The sequence below is a fragment of the Cornus florida genome, unplaced genomic scaffold (genome assembly GCF_030987335.1).
Source record: "Cornus florida cultivar Cherokee Brave unplaced genomic scaffold, ASM3098733v1 CherokeeBrave_3.0.0_Hap2_Chr04, whole genome shotgun sequence".
Classification (NCBI taxonomy): domain Eukaryota; kingdom Viridiplantae; phylum Streptophyta; class Magnoliopsida; order Cornales; family Cornaceae; genus Cornus; species Cornus florida.
In genome coordinates, this window is record NW_026775574.1 from 106,284,681 (window position 1) to 106,302,614 (window position 17,934).

General features: G+C 34.4%; 1 protein-coding gene across 1 annotated transcript; it reads left to right on the top strand.

Annotated features, from left to right (window-relative positions):
- Positions 1–742: 742 nt before the first annotated feature.
- Positions 743–16,066, top strand: LOC132304542 (small ribosomal subunit protein mS47). The gene is made up of 14 exons (XM_059802272.1): positions 743–1,128; positions 1,316–1,396; positions 1,509–1,577; positions 1,667–1,730; positions 3,089–3,168; positions 6,965–7,048; positions 8,710–8,794; positions 10,083–10,168; positions 10,258–10,379; positions 11,524–11,584; positions 15,194–15,283; positions 15,370–15,471; positions 15,556–15,597; positions 15,692–16,066. The coding sequence occupies exons 1-14, from the start codon at positions 1,006–1,008 to the stop codon at positions 15,809–15,811; spliced, it is 1,209 nt and encodes a 402-aa protein (XP_059658255.1). The 5' UTR covers positions 743–1,005; the 3' UTR covers positions 15,812–16,066.
- The last annotated feature ends 1,868 nt before the right edge of the window (positions 16,067–17,934 follow it).

A 17,934-nucleotide genomic window follows, 5' to 3' on the forward strand; every position in this document is an offset into this window, starting at 1 on the left:
AGGGACATCTCTTCTAATGGGCATTATTCTGTATTGGGTTATTTATTTATTTATTTTCGAATGCTTAAGCAATATATATACATATATATATATATATATATGGAAAATTTACAAGGCCAATTTTTCAGGACATCCCAACAGCCAGGAAGCCCAAAGAGAAACCCAAAACAATTACAACCCAAAGCAACTAGCACTTAGCCCAAGAGAACCGGCCCAGCATAGGAACCCAACAAGGTAAGCTTCAACCCAACATGAAAACGGTGAGCGAGATACCCTGCAATAACTGCCGGTGTAGCAAATTTTATGGGTATGGACAATCCGGTGTAATCTGCGGTGGAGGGCGAGGGCAGCGGTGGAGTCCCTGGATGATGACCTGAGGGTGTTAGCTATGGAGTTAGCAACAAGATGTATGACTTTCTGTTTTGATGAAGATGAGTTCCTGTATAATCGATTGTTGCTTTCGCTCCAAATAACGTATTGGGTTATTTATTCAGCCTAAGAAAACCATATATTAACCATAGGGCTTTTAGGGTTCGGATGATGTTTATACTGGGCTAAGTTATTTGCCTGTAACAGGTTTGTTGGCCTCAATTATTGGGCTTGCCTAGATTTGGATTGATCATCCTTTTGTTTGGCCCAAGTGCCCATATAATTTTTATTAATGGGGGAAGTGTTAATTATGACAAAAATTGGGGTGAAAGGGTAATTACAAAAAAGCCTCGCAATAGTTGCAACTGGAAAGAGGCTAGGGTATGGCCAGGGTCCTCTTAACCGCCGTTCACCCCCCGAGCTGCTCGTATCGCTTGCTCCAGTAGATCACATACCAAGCCTTGTCTCTGTTAGCTCTGAGCCACTCCGTTTTTGAGTTCAGGCGATTGATTCATAAAGTTTAGGAACTCATGACAGCTCGGGTAGCTATACTTTCTCTGTAGCACCAGTTCGTTTGGCAGAGCAAAGAAGACTGTGAGCCGCAGCCAAGTGTGGGCTTAGAGAGAGAGAGCGAGAATGCAGAGATTGAAAGTATTGTTACCATTGAAGCGTTCGTTGCATATATATGAATTTCTCTCTCATCACAGAACCTTATCTTCTCTACCCAACTACGCCCAACACGATGATCTTCAAGACCAGGCAAGTTTATCTTAACACACACTCTCTCTATATGTATATGCGTGTGTGCATTTGAATTGGTCAATATTTTGAAACCCATTTATCTTTCTCTCAAATTTGTTTGTATCCATGTTGGTCTTTGAAGAAAGCCATATCGTCTTTCTATGTCCAAGAAATGTTCTTTATTATTCTATGTCTGTAAATTCAGGTTTTAGTTGAGGGAAGAGTTAAATCAAGAGCAGCTATACTCAACAGACCATCTACACTAAATGCTCTCACTAATCCCATGGTGTGTCCTCTGTCCTCCAATTTTCTCCATTTCTATTTTGTGGGTTTTTCCAGTAATGTCCTTTAGTTCGTAGCCATATCTAAATTTTGTAAAACTTTGTTTTCCATTCCAGATTGGTCGGTTGAAAAGACTGTATGAATCATGGGAAGAAAACATAGATATTGGGTTTGTCATTATGAAGGTAATATATTTTTGTGCATCTTTTTCCCCAACTGTTGGAAGTCCAGGTTTTTTAGGAATCGTAAGTTACTTTTGATTTCATCTTTGAAGGGTAGCGGCAAGGCATTCTGTTCTGGTGCTGATGTTGTTGCCCTCTATCAGTTGCTTAATGAAGGTGGGTCGCCCTCTTTTGTGTGTGTGTGTGTGTGTGTTTTCGGAGTCCAGCATTTGAATTCTTTCGGATTAAGGTATCAACTTAACTAAGGTTGATTTTGGGTACATTTTCTATTGCAATAGATTTATGTGCTTCCTTTTATTTTCTTTGGAAACAACTTGAGAAATATTAGTATAAAAACTCGATTGATTTCATTACTAGCATATATCAGATCATTTGACTAGGAATAATTTTACATAGTTCTTGCTCACTGAGTAAAACGACTAGTTCTAATGTACATACTTGACTAATATTTGTGGTAGAGTGTGGGACTATTTAAAATTGTACTGTTATGGAATCCACTGCATACCTTGCTGGAGAGGATATTAATAAATAGAACTAGTGATAGATTTGATGATTAATTAACTTTGGATTTTATTTGATTGCTATTATTGCAATTTCTTGAATATTAATGTGTAAAACTTGAAATGGCCTTCGATTTTTGGCACCCCCTTTCCCCTCCAAAATTTTAAAATCTTCCATGAATTTGTTACAAGGGTTGGAGAAAATAGGGAACAAAATTATGGTTATTTGCAGTTCTGGATACAACCATGGCGCACCCTTGGATTTTCTGGCTGTGTACCCTCTTCGTTTCCACATCTAGTGGGTCACCTCCACGGGATCTTCTGTCCCTGGACCTTCTCCTTTTCCAACATGAGTGTCCAGATGTTGTTGAATTGGACAGGAAGATAAAAATATTGAAATTTTATTGTATTGATGATTGATCAGATTTCTGGGAGATTATGTGGTTTCCATGGTTGGACGGTGATTGTAGCCATCAATATACTGCAAAAAATTGGGCTTATGGTGGATTTAATAACAAAATAGCAACACTTCCGTGTCACTGGCGATGAGTTGTACTGCGTGTTATATAACAGCTCAATATATATATATATATATATATATTGAGCTGTTATATGTATATATGTATGTTTCTCCAAAGGCAAAGAAGACTAAAACAGCTCAATATTTGACTCTTTTACTTTTTAACTCCTTAATATGACCTGCTTGTAGTTGAGAAGAAGTCTCACTTTGTCGATTTATCGATTATGCTTTTATACTCCTTAATATGATCTGCTCAATGTATTTTTAGTTTTTTTTCCAAAGGCAAAGAAGACTAAAACAGCTCAATATTTAACTCTGTTGCCTTTTAAATCCTTAATAGTTAATATGATCTGCCTCTAGTTGAGAAGCAGTCTTACTTTCTTGATTTATAGATTATGATGTTATTACTAGTGGTAATAAATTATGATTTTACACTTGTACTTACTAATTACTTGTGTTTCTGAAATTTTGTCAATTACGTTTATTATGTGCAGGAAAGATTGAAGAGTGTAAATTTTTTTTCAAGACACTGTACAATTTTATATACCTTCTAGGAACATATCTGAAGCCACATGTAAGTATTGAACCATTCTCAAGTTTTATATGGAATATTTTTGACATATATTTTGAACTTGAGCCTTCTTATCTAAGATTTTTGTTCTTTGCATTTGTAGATAGTCGTGTATAATGCGGCTTTTTTCTTTCTTACAAAGCTCATGTGTGAAAATTTATAAGTGTTGCATGTGTGATCCCAATACTTGTTTTGAATATACCATTATCTGCTTCAAAATATGGGAGATGAGTGATCTTCATAACCTATTAATTAGTTTAGAACCTAACTTGAGCAGTTGAAGTTTGCTCTACAAAACTATGGAATCAAATTCAGTTTGTTAGACAAACTTTCTCTTACTTTATTGAAACGTAATTTTTTTTTTTTTTGATAAGTAAAACATAATTTGAATGATGGATTAATGTTTGTGGCAATATTTGTGTATAAGGGAAAGAGGCTAGAAGAACTTAAATGAAATATTTTTAGAACTAGTTGACAAGTAAAAACCGTTATTTTGGCATAGGTGCAATAGTTTTGGAAGCGGGGTTATAGTGACTACTATCTATTTGGTTACCTAACTTGAGCAGTTGAAGTTTGCTCTACAAAACTATGGAATCAAATTCAGTTTGTTAGACAAACTTTCTCTTACTTTATTGAAACGTAATTTTTTTTTTTTTGATAAGTAAAACATAATTTGAATGATGGATTAATGTTTGTGGCAATATTTGTGTATAAGGGAAAGAGGCTAGAAGAACTTAAATGAAATATTTTTAGAACTAGTTGACAAGTAAAAACCGTTATCTTGGCATAGGTGCAATAGTTTTGGAAGCGGGGTTATAGTGACTACTATCTATTTGGTTCATAAGAAGAGATGGTTTGGTTTATAGATGCTTTCTTATCTAAATTATGCATGATTGTTTTGAGTAATCTTTTGGCTTTGGAGTGTTATCAATTGGATTATCAATGTCTGAATCCTTATCAAATTTACACTCCATATACTCAGTTTTAGTTCGACTAATTCTCAGTCCTTTCGGTTCTAAAGTATATCTCCGCATTTCTAGTTTCATTGCTAAGTTCTCTTTAGAGATATCCATGAGCACAATATCGTCGGCAAACATCATGCACCATGAAATCTCATTTTGAAGGCCTTTCGTTATTTCATCTAAGATTATTGTAAATAGATATGGGCTTAGCACTGATCCTTGGTGCAATCGTATGCATATGGACACCTCACAAGTGTCACCACACGTGGTTTGAACTTTAGTTTTTGTATTTATATACATATCTTGGAAACTTTTTATGATTTGTAAGGGAATTTGTTTTTGTTGTAGGCACCAACAAAATTTTAGTTTAAGTAAGAATTCCTCAAAGCTTTGACATAGGTTTTACAGTCGGTTGCCAACCTAATACTAACCCACCTCCTTTTCACAGTCAGTTGATAACTATGAGTAGTAGCTTTAATATTTCATTAAAATTATATATTTGTCTTACATATTTAATGTTTAAATAGACTGATATACTGTACTGTTCTCACCATGTCCATATTATTTTTTTGGTTTTTGTAGTCTTAGAGTATTCAAGTCATATCGTGTCTGTATCTTGTGTCTACTGCATAGCACGTAGGTGACTTTAGGCATTTGTATTGTTGGCTGCATTGGCAATTACCAAATTTATATCATAGACATGCCTTTTCTTTATTTATCTTTTATTTTTTTAAAGACACAAGATAATTCATGCAAAGTATTTTTTGCATCGTTGTTACTGAGTTGAGTCATTGTTATATACATCTTTAGTAAGTGATTTGCTATGTAAATTGAGGAACACCTAGAATATTTTCATAAATTGCAGATGCTTTTGGTAGCAGTTCGCAAATCAATGTGTGCAAACATAAAATAAAATGGAAAAGGTAATAAGAAATGAGAGCATTAAGTTTTACTTATTGATCAAAAAGAGGAGAAGAAGAAAGAAAATCAATTGATTTAGTTTTTGATGTTTTCGAATCCTCTTGGGTGCAAACAATTCCTTGTTGGGGAGGGGGGAATGTGAGTACCAACTAGGAAAAAAAAAATCAATTGATTTAGTTTTTGTTAGCATTTTATCCTATTTGAAATTGGCATACAAGTTAGAGGTATCCCATGTGATAAGATGAATATCAAATAGGTTAAAAGTAAAATTTTACAAGACAGTTATTAGACTAAATATCTTTTATGTAGTAGAGTGTTGGGCGTTGAACTAGAAACAACACATTCATGTTGTCGAAATGAGAATGTTAAGATGGATGATGAGAGTAACTAGAAGAGGCATGATTAGTAATCAACATGTTAGAGAAAGATAAATAATGACACTTATTAGTGATAAAATAAGAAAAAATATCTTTTATGTAGTAGAGTGTTGGGCGTTGAACTAGAAACAACACATTCATGTTGTCGAAATGAGAATGTTAAGATGGATGATGAGAGTAGCTAGAAGAGGCATGATTAGTAATCAACATGTTAGAGAAAGATAAATAATGACACTTATTAGTGATAAAATAAGAAAAAATAGGCTTAGATAGTATAAACTATGAACATATACAACATAGAACGGAAGATGCAATAATAAAATAAGATTCATCAGTTAAAATAAATAATAAGAGGCAAAGAGGTAGACCAAAACTACCATGGGACAGAGTACTAAAAGACCTTAAGAAATTGTGTAACTTATAATATAAAAAGGGAAGAAGAGAATCAGGTGGGAGATCCTATTCGAATTTGACCAGGGCAAGGATGGTGATGACGACATAGAGACACTGGTTTGCTAAAGGCAAGCTTGGCTGTATGCATCTATGACAATCACTAGCCTGCTGAAAATTGTAAACAAGATGCCTAGGAATGCCCATGTGTCTGCCTTTGTTGATTAGATATTGCTGATTTAGCTAGGGTTACAAATCATAGAGCTCCCAAGGTAAGCAATATGGATAGTAAATTAAATAAATAAATCCAGTTTTTCTCAAAGTCAAGAAGTAGTTTGGGATCCTATGAAATTTATTGGATTTGATGGTATGAATAGAAATTTGTGTGCAATATGTTGAATGGTAATAGGATTTTTCTTGAATAACTTGAAATTGAGGTTCAATGACATTAGTTCAGAATGTTGTGAATTTATCTTGTGCTAGAAACACAAAACAAAAGCAGGAATAATATTGGAAGGGATAAAAGTTGAGTGGTACGGAGGATATCAGAAAGAAGCTATGATTACAAGGGGATTAGTAACTGAAAAATGCTCCTCATCTCTAAGCATGACAAAAAAACATAGTACAAGGGGGTTTGTAACTAGAAAATAATCCTCATCTCCAAGCACGACAGACATAGGTTGATGTTTATAGTTAAAACATGTACTTAATAAAGATAGAGGAAAGGAGAAGAGATGGAATAGTGGCAACACATAGTTAATCCTTATGCTTAACACATCTCTGACTTAAGATACCTCCTTGGAAGGAGACATTAAAGAAACATGTCAGGGTTTGTTCTTCCATTTGCAATAGAACTGAACCATCAGATTCCTAAGTGGGAGGGTCATAAATATTGGGTTCAGTGAAAATTTTAAGCTCAATTAAGGAACTGTCTATGTTGTCTTTGGACCAATATCCCAGCTTTATCTATAATTTAATACCGGTTCTTTGACTTGTCATTTTATTTTAATCATAATTATGTTTTAAGTGTTTTTGCCTGATCTTTTTCCTTTGAATGGAAAACTTTGTTTTCCTCAGGGTATCTAAAAGTTTCTGTGTTGCAGTTTAAGTGGAATGATTGATCATATCATATAACTGTCATTTGTACAGGTGGCTATCATGGATGGTATCACAATGGGATGTGGGGCGGGTATTTCACTCCCTGGAATGTTCCGTTTGGTCACTGATAAAACTGTATGTAACTGCTGCTATACATTACCATTTGCAATTAAATTTTAGGAAGCTATCACGAGGGCACTCTCATTGTGAGCTTGCACCCTCCGCCTTTAGATTAGGAGAATGACGAGGTCACACTCTTGCTCCGACGGCTGAGGGCATGATCTCACCTCAAAAGGGCCTCATGGTAGACTCTGCTGAGGGCATGTTTAATTTGATCTCATGAAGTACAAGTGCAAAGAAACACCCTCTTCCATGCTTGGATACCTCCGCTGATGTAGGATCTAGAGTAGCATTACAAGTATAGCTATAAAGGTTAGGGTTAATTTCACTGGCACCCCCTCACGTTTAGCTAAATATCACATTGAAACAACTTTCGAAAATTACTATCACTCACATTACAAATTTTTGATCCGTTTTCACTCACACCCCAAATGTTTGCTTATAAAATGACATTGCTACCCTTTTGACTTTATGTTGACTTGGTTGAAATGACTTGAATACCCTTTGACCTTAATTATATAAATATAAAATTATTCTATACATACATGTGTATATATATATATATTTCTGATGACCAATACCACCACCACCACCAAAATTTGTGACCCAATTCCTACACCAGGTTATACTATGTACTCACATTTCTTATTCATACAAACTTCTCCCTAGAGAGAGAAAGTAACTTACATTATTGTGTTATGCTAAAGTTGAAGAATCTGCTACGTCAACAAGCAAAAGCTCCTCCCTTGCTCAGTTGGCCACCTATGACCATACAACTCTCCCTAGAATCATCTTAAATAAATTTTTGGATAATTAACCTATGCATATACGACATTGACCAATATATATACACACACACACACACACAGTATACACCCACTTCAATCTCTTCCCAACATCAATCATCCACTTATCTCTCTGTATATATATACAATTATATAAGATATAAAAATATATATAAATAATACAGTTTGTAGTATTATGTTGTCTATACTTTCACAGTTCATCATCGTCCCTTTTTGAACATTACCCTTTTTCTGAAAAAATTGGATTTGGTCTCTCTTCATTGTTTTCAGACACCTCCCAGCACCACCACCTAGCTTATATTGACCCAAAAACCACAAATCTTAACCACCATCCCATGCATTCATCCACTGCTTAGTTTATGGGAGTCAACGTGTCTGGTACGTCGATAGCAGCGACCACCATGGTACCTGGTTCTCTTCTTCTTGGTGTTCTGGTTGCTGCCCTTCCTCCTTGTACCAGCCTACAAGGTTGCCGGCAGCAACCTGGTTTGATCTGCATGGATGGCCACTGCTTTGGTCTCTTCTCTCGACACCAGAATGTCGATAGCAATGACCACCTAGTCTGTGGTTGCTGCTTCTTCTCATGCACCTAGTTGTGTGAGGAGAGAGAAAGAGATAGAGGAGAGAGAAAGAGAGGTGTGTATTGGCGGGAGTGGGGTTGGTGGTGGTAAGTAGGAGTAATAATGAGGGGTATAATAGTCATTTAAGTAATCTGATATTTTGGAATAAATGTGATAAAAAAATTAGGTGCAAAGTGTTCAGTCTATAAAGCATGTTTAGCATCAAACTCTTCTAATATGCACTATTCATGTGACTCATGTGGTTGTGTGCGCTTAATAATGTAAATGTTTCTATTCAAATGAATTGCAGGTTTTTGGTACTCCAGAGACTCAAATGGGTTTTCATCCTGATGCAGGGGCTTCCTTTTATCTTTCTCGTCTACCTGGTTTTTTAGGTAAAATTTAGATGCCCATCAAGCCAAATAAATAAATAAATTCAAAAGTTTGCAATTTGTAGTAATTTTTCATGCATAGCTCAGTTCCTTGGTATATGGAACCTATGATATCCTTTTCTACCGGCATTAGTAGTCACAAGCAAAATTGAAGAATGCCTCCCTTGGTATGACATTTTTGCCTATCCTTTGGAGATATAGATGGAGTTTAGGTCATTCACCCAAACTTTGATGAAGCTTTTTGTGAAAGCATCTTGTAATGGGAATCTTTTAAGTTCGCATGTGATATCCAGATTTTGAATTATCAAACAGTATTTAAAGTTTTATACATAAAGTTCTGGCTTAGAAAATAAGAAAACTAAGGATAGGATGTGATATTGATGCTATTGGATTATGGTGCCTGTTAATACTTCGAAGCATGAAAATACAACCCCTAAAAGAGTCTACATACATCATATTGAGAGATGATAAAGTGGTTCCTACTCTCAATATCACATGTTTATTGGTTGAACAACCTAAGCCTTTTTTTATTAAGGTGTGAATACTAAAATCTTGGAAAATCACTTATCAAGAAAAATTAGATATTGATGTTGGCACTAACAGTTTAAAATGATCCTTTGTTAATTTGGGTGTCAACTTTTTCTATTTTTATACAGACATTAAAATTTAAGCTAACCTAGAAAATCCTCCGAGTTCTGAATTTTCTTGCTATTCATATTTGTACGGGTGCCTAATTGAAAGATACTTGACCTTGATATTCTGGGCAACCGTTGCATCCTTGTTAATAGCTATGGCAAAAAAGAAACTGATCATCAAAGGCCGTCTCCACTCCACCACTCCTTCAATTTGCACTCAACTCTTGCAGGTTTTAACTTGAAAATGCTGATTAAACTCTACTTTGATAGACATTATGATCTTCCACAAACTCAAATCATAAAATGAGGGCACACATCGTTCTCCCGTAAATTAGACCATTATATTTCACTTTAATATCCTGGTGCCAATAATGATTACATTTGGCAATGAACTTTAGAGACAAGTTTCCTCCATTGTGGTAGGATGCCCTGTGCACCTATGTGCGTATTTGGTTATTTTTAATAAACTTGTCATTTCCTCAAGAAAAAGCTAGAAAGATTACTGAAATTTTCTCATACTATTTTTATATTTGTTCTAAAAGATGTTTTTTTGTATTAGGATCCATATCTGTAATTTTTTGAATTTCAATTATTACCCATGCATTCCAAAAAACAATATTGAGAATGTGTGTGTGTGTGTGCGTGTGCGTGTGCAGGGGAATACCTGGCTCTAACAGGAGAAAAGCTTAATGGTGTAGAAATGATTGCCTGTGACCTTGCTACTCACTTTTCACTAAATGCAGTTTGTTCTTTGTGCCTTAATCTTCAGTTCGTGCATTTTTGTTTCATTCTTCTTCATCAATGGATTGAAAAATTTACTATTGGTAACAGAGACTTGCGATGATTGAAGAACGTCTTGGTAAATTGACCACAGATGATCATACTGTCGTAGAGAATTCTCTTTCACAATACGGTGACCTTGTCTACCCAGATAAGAGGAGTATTATTCATAAGTAATATTCTATTTCATGGCTTCTAGTTCTACAACCTTTTGTTAGAAAGTCTATGTATCATCTTTATGGGGGAAGCTATTAGGTTTTCTGTTTTTGGATCACAAATTAAATAAAAGGCTGTCTTATTCTTTCTATGTTCATATTGCATCGACCTTTCCTTTAATATCATTAATATAGATTCCTTTTTGTTTCATGATGATATATACTTCAAAGAAATGAATCTTTGATACAAGGCAGTATACATGAAGAAAAATAAAGCCCAAGACCAATTCCCTGCAAAAGGACAAAAAAAAGGTTTCCGCTACTTTTATTTAGTGACACTGACTTTAGTTTTGTTAGTGACCCTTTTAGGACTTCACTTCCTTGGCTGCATTATTAGCACCAAGAGGATTGTTTAATCTCTGGTGGTCATGAAACCTTAGCACTCAGAAACAGTAACTGTTTATGGATTGTTTAGTGTCTGGTGGCCATGAAACCTTAGCACTTAGGGAATTACTGTACATGATAAGACATGACTTATTTTGTATGCAATATATGTTATGCTGGTACTGTAACAAATGCTTTAGTGCTTTACACAACTGTCTTTGTATGCGGCCATATCATAAAAAAACCACCAAAATTCATTTATCTGGGTCATCTAGATTTTCAAGATCACATGTCACTGTGTCTCATGGCACATAATATGAGAAACCTCAACTATTAGACCACCTTGAATTCATAGGTTGCTTTTATTCCACTAAAATACAATTTGACGAGTTAGTACTATACTTGGAATGAATTGCGAATCGTGACAATTACTATGTTGATCTCCATTCTCTAATTGCTAGGTTGCCATGTGCTTTGTGCAATAGTTTTCACGCTGCTGGTGTATCAAAATTGAACCCTTCATTTTTATCAGCATTGCCGCACTTCACTGCGGGCTTTCTTATTAAATGAATTTTCTTGTTTGGCAATGTTTACATTTTATGCACACTCATATCTATAATTGTATTTATGTATTCCTGCAATAATCACACTTATTAAGTTTTAAATTATCTTTATAAAATTATAAAAATATAGGATACTTCTACTGAAATTTTTCCATACATTGCAATCTATTCTTGCTGCTTAACTTTTTTCTTCTTTGCTTTCTACTGTGTTTCAGGATTGGAGTAATTGATAAATGTTTTAGCCAGGACACTGTTGAGGAAATTATTGATGCTCTGGTAAGCTTGTTATCATATTACATTCATTAACTTGATATTGTTCGGAAAAGGCTTTGTTGTTGTATATTTATTCTCTTTGTCATGTGTTTTGCTTGGATGATAGTCAACGGAAATGATTTAAAAAGGGTGGGAAAAGTGCCTCCAGATAAAGCTTGTTGTCCATCTACCTGTTGTAAAATTTTTACCAAGTGAAGGTTAAATGCTGAGCCCCCTAAAGGATAAAGTTTGATTAAAATTTCCACGATCATTTTTTGGGCCGCTGCCAAACAATGATCACTCTAGCTTGCAGATTTTGATGTCTTTGGCTCCAACATATTACTATTGTTCTGTGATTAAAACAACGTTGATTTCAAATGTTGGGTTAGTACATAAAATAATTAAATAGGGTGCTCACATATCAAATGATCGATCTTCCTAAGGAAGAATTATTATTATTTTTTGATAAATAAGGAAGATTTATTTAGTTAGAGGCGTACAAGATCTATGATGACAAACATCTAGCATGCTAGTAGTTTTAGAAACGAAACTGAAGAATGGAATTAACACACTTTTGCTAATTAAACAGAACCACCTTTAGCGTCATAGTGAGTCAATTCCTCTAGAAATTGAGATATTTGCATTACATATATACAAGTTTCATATTTCCCATATACTATATTCTAATTTGAACTTTTCTAAAACAAAAGGGATCTTAAAAGCAGTGCATGCAACTCTTCCTGTTCAATCCTGAAATCCTCGTGCTAGTATAAGAGGGTAGAAAGTGACCTGCATTCTTGTGGGCCAATTCAGTATATCAAGTTTTGTCATGCCCTTGATTTGATGAATTTAAACCATTTCATTGAACAAGTATTTTTCCAGACATTCGAGGAGTTTTCCTTCCATTTCAGGAACTTAATTCTCTGATTTGATTGGTCGTCTGGAGAATCTTAGAAAAGGAAACTGACAGGTGTTATGTTAATCTACACAAGTATCGGCAAGAACTTAAAAATCCCAAAGGATGTTGCAACAATTGACTATCTAGACAAATATAATAGGCCTTCGAAGTGCAAAACTAGGTTTTGTGGCTCCCAAAAAGAGAGATGAATTGATGTATTTATTAAATATGTCGGGACTGACAGGGCTTGAAACTACAGCTTCTGCCTTCTGCCTTGATAGGGAGGTGCTCTGATTGATTGAACTACAATTTCAGGAAAATTTGGCATACAACCTAAAAATTCTTAAATTTTTTTTCTTCATTTCGAACCATTTAAATTCGTCATGTTGTAATAGAGATACAGATGATATATTATATTATTTATACAATTATTATCAATTATATATATATATATATATGATGTTGTGACCCGGATTTTGTTTGGGCTTGGGTCACGTTTCGACTTGATTTTGACCCAAAAAATGCTCAAGATTTTTTTTTGACCCTTTTTTCTCTTGCGGCTTGTGGACCCGGTTCTATAATTCTTTTGTAGCCCAGTATATAAGGTTGTTTAGGGTTTGGGGTGTGTAACAAGAGAACACTGAAAATCGCAGGAAAGAGGGTGAGAGAGAGAGAGAGAGAGAGAGAGAGAGAGAGAGAGCGCGCTACGGTTTAGGGGCTGAAACTTGTAATTTCCTATTTTTAGCATAGTGGAATCTTTCTCCAGATCTTCACAAAATATATATATATATATATATATATATATATATATATTTATTTAATCCTCCAAAAAAAGTAAAACTGCCCATTATGCAACTGTAAAAGTTGATCCTACTGTTGGAAAGGCTTTCAATAAGGCACTCTTGGTTAAATATGCACAATTCAAACTGGCTTGTTTTTGAAAGTTTTTGATATTGTCAAGGTCACAATGTAAGCAAATTTGTCTTGATTGATATTTTTGAATTTGAAGATTTTAATTGATTAAATGTTAAGATGGTTTTGTCTATTTCCTCTCCTACATGCTTCTTTTTTCTCTTCTATTTAGGGTTGTAGTTATTTTTTTAACACGAGACAGAATATTGGGCAACTAAGAAACAACATATGCATAAAGTTTGTGGAAATGCAAATGTTGAGATGGATGTGTGGAAAGACTTGAAAGGATAGAAATAATCACATTCGTGAGATGGTTGGAGTAGCACCAATCAGAGATAAAATGAGAGAAATCGATTAAGATGGTTTGGACATGTGTACTAAAGGCCTTTAAGGGCCCATTTGGCATGGTTGTTATGATGAGTAAAGCACTTTTATAAGTAGAGCTGACATAAAATTGCTGTCAGTAAAAAGCATGGTAGTTGTTTAGTGATGCATTTTATAAAATACTTAATTTGTTTGGTAATAATATTGTTAGAAGCACTTCTATTACTAATTTTACAATAATTTCTTTTAATAGAGTGTTCTTATATTTGGTAATGGTATGGTTGAAGGGATAAAATTGTCTTTATAAAAAATAAAAAGGGATAAAATTGTCTTAAAGGGAAAACATTTGCCTAAAATATAAAACCTCTAAAAGCTAGAAATTGGAACTTCATTCAAAGCTCTAGTGGCCTAAAATCTCCACCATTCAAAAGTGCTTTTTTGGTTACCAAAAACATTTAAAAGCAAATTTTCAAAATAAAAGTGCTTTTAAGTGGTTCAATAGTGATCCCAAACGGGCTCTAAGTGCACTAGGAAGTGTGACATAGTCCGTATTGAGGGTAGCACTAGGAGAAATGGAAGACCAAAGTTAATGTGGATAGAGTTAGTAAGGGAGGATATGATAACATGTGGTTTGACGGAGGCCACGACCTTAGAGCAGAATGAAAATATAGGATTTATGTAGTCATCCTCAAGTAGTTCGGAAAAAGGCTTTGTTGAAGTGTATATATATATATATATATAAATTTTAAATAATCAAATGTCATTTCCTTAATTTGTTGAGCAAAACGCTTCTTTTACAAATGTAAAGATCTTCTTACATAATTAGAATATACCCAAATATCACCATGTTAATTGCTTTCCACAAATTTGAGCAGGTGACACTCTTGAAATCCACTATATATTACACTAAAATGTCAACTATTTCGACATATTTTGTCTAGAAACTAATCTACGTCCCTTCTACTTATGTTGGATCTATAATTCTACTTTCACAAAGTCGAATCCATACCAAGCTTTCCTAAAACTTCAGAAATTAGTTGATGGCAGACTAAGTGCTATCCTGCACCACCAAGTTAGACCACTACTGGTCAAATGGTCCACGGATATGACAATGGCCTTTGCAATATTCGTCACCGCTAGTATGACACCCATACCCTATATCATAGTCTGATTGTATTTTGGTTCAGGAGTTGGTCAAAAACTTGGGTTATGATTACCTGCTCATTTGTGGGCTTGGGGCCTAGTTGGTGCACAAGAGTAAGAGAATACAGCTGTTACTTCCAAGACCTATATAATTGCAAGTCGCAAATATATCTCCATCAAGTACCTTCTGAGAAAATAATTGAGAAATAGGTGCAGATACTTCTGCTTGAAAGGCTAGTCTTTGTCACATTTCTACATTTTACTGATTGTCTTTGTTGCCTAAATTCTGCCTTTTGTCTGACATGAGATAAAACACAGAGTTGTTCCTGCCTGAATTCTGATGTTGATATTCTCAGGAAGCGGAGTCTTATAATGAATGGTGCACCTCAGCTCTCAAGAAACTAAAAGAAGCCTCCCCATTGAGTTTAAAGGTCACTCTGCAATCTGTGAGTTACAATTCCCTCGCATATCTAATTACTTCCCTTTAGATTCATTGTATACCCAGTACTTCAACTTCATTTCCTGACTCTAGATACGAGAAGGTAGATTTCAGCCTCTTGATCAGTGTCTTGCTCGTGAATATCGTATGTCTCTGAATTGGATCTCCAAAAACGTTTCTAATGACTTCTGCGAGGTATTGGTTTTCTGATGTCCTATTTTGAAACATTTTTTAAAATAACTCCCTTGCGCTTACTCTTGTTTTCATCAATTTCTATAGGGTGTTCGGGCAAGATTAGTTGACAAGGACTTTGCACCAAAGGTATCCTTAGAATTCTATTCAGTTCACTGTTTTCGAATTTTGTGTATTGATTTTCCAGAAAAGTTAAAATGGGTATCTAAATTTAAATTTGCAGTGGGATCCTCCAAGTTTAGGAGAAGTAACTAAAGACATGGTTGACTGCTTTTTTGCCCCCCTTTCTGAATTCGAACCTGAACTAGACTTGCCTGTGGCAGTGCGAGAACCTTCTGTTTGACGGATACTGATATATTCAAAGAGGGGACAGTGAATGTGTAAATTGTGGCATATCAAGTTTTGAGTAGAGGGAAAACATCTGTTACAATAGCTTGTTAGTTGAGGGTTCTCTTCCGTATCGGCACATGTGGTCCAGTTATGAGCAAATAGAATTCTTGGTGTTATGTCTCTGGTGATGATGAATTAGCAACCCATGTATTCCATTTAATCTTGATTCTTTGAAAGTTTTTTGAATTGCATTTAGTATCATTCTCAAGACTTTAGCAATTGTTTTTGGATTGATTTTTAAATGATTTAGTTTGAAATTTTCATCACAACTTGTTTACTAAAAAATAAAATAAAAATCAATAAAAATGGCAGATGAAAATGGACTAAGCATATACATAAATAGGACTGTGTTAGAAAGGTTGCAGGGACTTGCATTTATATGATTTTGAACCTTCTTGAAAGCTAGTTATCCTGCTGTGACCATAGATGTACTCGTTGAGTGAAAAATAAAATTTTTTTTTTTCCTAGTTGAGACTCACCCACACTGTCTCTTTTGAGACTTGAACTCTTGATCTCCCTTTAAAAAATTTCGTACGCCGCTTTTCGAGAGACAAACGACTGGGAACCATGAAGACGATCTCTTGGAGAATGAGAAGTCATAACTTTTAAAGCATCCCCTCCAGGGGGCATTTTGGTAGATTTTTCAATGACCAAATATAGTACACACATAACTCTGAGGGCATTTTGGTAGATTTTTCAATGACCAAATATAGTACACGCATAACTCTGAGGTGACTGATTGTTTGTCAACCACTGCGTCTCAGGTGGTCTTGAAGCATTAAAAACATGAATAATATTCAAATTGTTTAAGAAAAAACATAAGATTTTCCATGCATGAATAATAATAATATTTAAATTGTTTAGGAGAAAACGTATGTCCAATTTTCTTTCTATTTCTTAATAGTCGAATTCAAAAGGCGATCTTGCTGGCTATAAGCCGAGTTGGTAACAAAAGTGTTTTTTTTTTTTTTTTTCACAATTACAAGCACGAGAAAAAATAATATGTATCATGAAACATTTCCAAAATTTGTTTCAATCATTTTTTTTTTTTTAAAGGTTAATTGCCATATACGTATTTTATGGATATCTGATATCATAAAATGAGATACTTTAAAACTTGTGAAGTTGTCAAAGATTTCAAAACTTGTGATGCAATCATATCATTTTTATATATATATATATATGATTGGACAATATATATAAAAAATGAATAATAGTACTTTAATTGTTACACCAGGACTTGAATCCCTCCTCTAAGATGGGGAAGATAACCATTTGATTTTTGAAGAAAAAATAATAATAATAAAAAAAATTCTTCCAATATAATAATATACACACAACTCTGACTATGTGCCATGGGGTGATAAATTAAAATTAAACTTCTTTGTCATCACTGCGTCTAAGATCATTTTAAGCAATGAAAACATGAATAACATTCAAATTGTTGAGAAGACTCAAGATATTCTACACATTTTTTGAATGAAATTCCAATTTTTTTTTTTTTTTTTTTTTTTTTTCTCTTTCTTAAAACGATGGAGTTCTTTCGATCAAATATCGGATCTCAAAAAGATTTTATCACCAAATGAATATGCAATCTCAATTTGTTGGTTGCGTAGACTTTTACCCCACGTGCAAAGTGCAAGTTCTCTCTTTTTCGTTTTTGGTTAATACCCTCAACTAATGTGTGTCTTTTTCTTTCTTGGTTAACCTCAAAGAATTTGTCTCTTTCTTTCTCATACTTAACCCTTTGTCTTTCAATCAAAGAGTCTCTCCACCTACATTCCATCCTTCCTCGCTCCTGACATACTACGTTCTAGTAAGTTAAACTTCATCTATCATGTTTGTGTGTTCAAACTAAGAGAGAAATAGGCATCATATTGGTTGAGGGTTAACCAAGAGAGAGAGAACATGGAGAGAAGAGAGAAAAAAAGCTTGATTTGTTTCCTTACTTGCAAGTGATTCTTTCTTAATTAATTCTCTTTCCCAAATTTCTAAAAATAAGAATTATTGGCTTATAAGCTCTCGCAATAGCACTACCGAAAACATAAATAATATGAGTCACACTTTTTTCAAAAG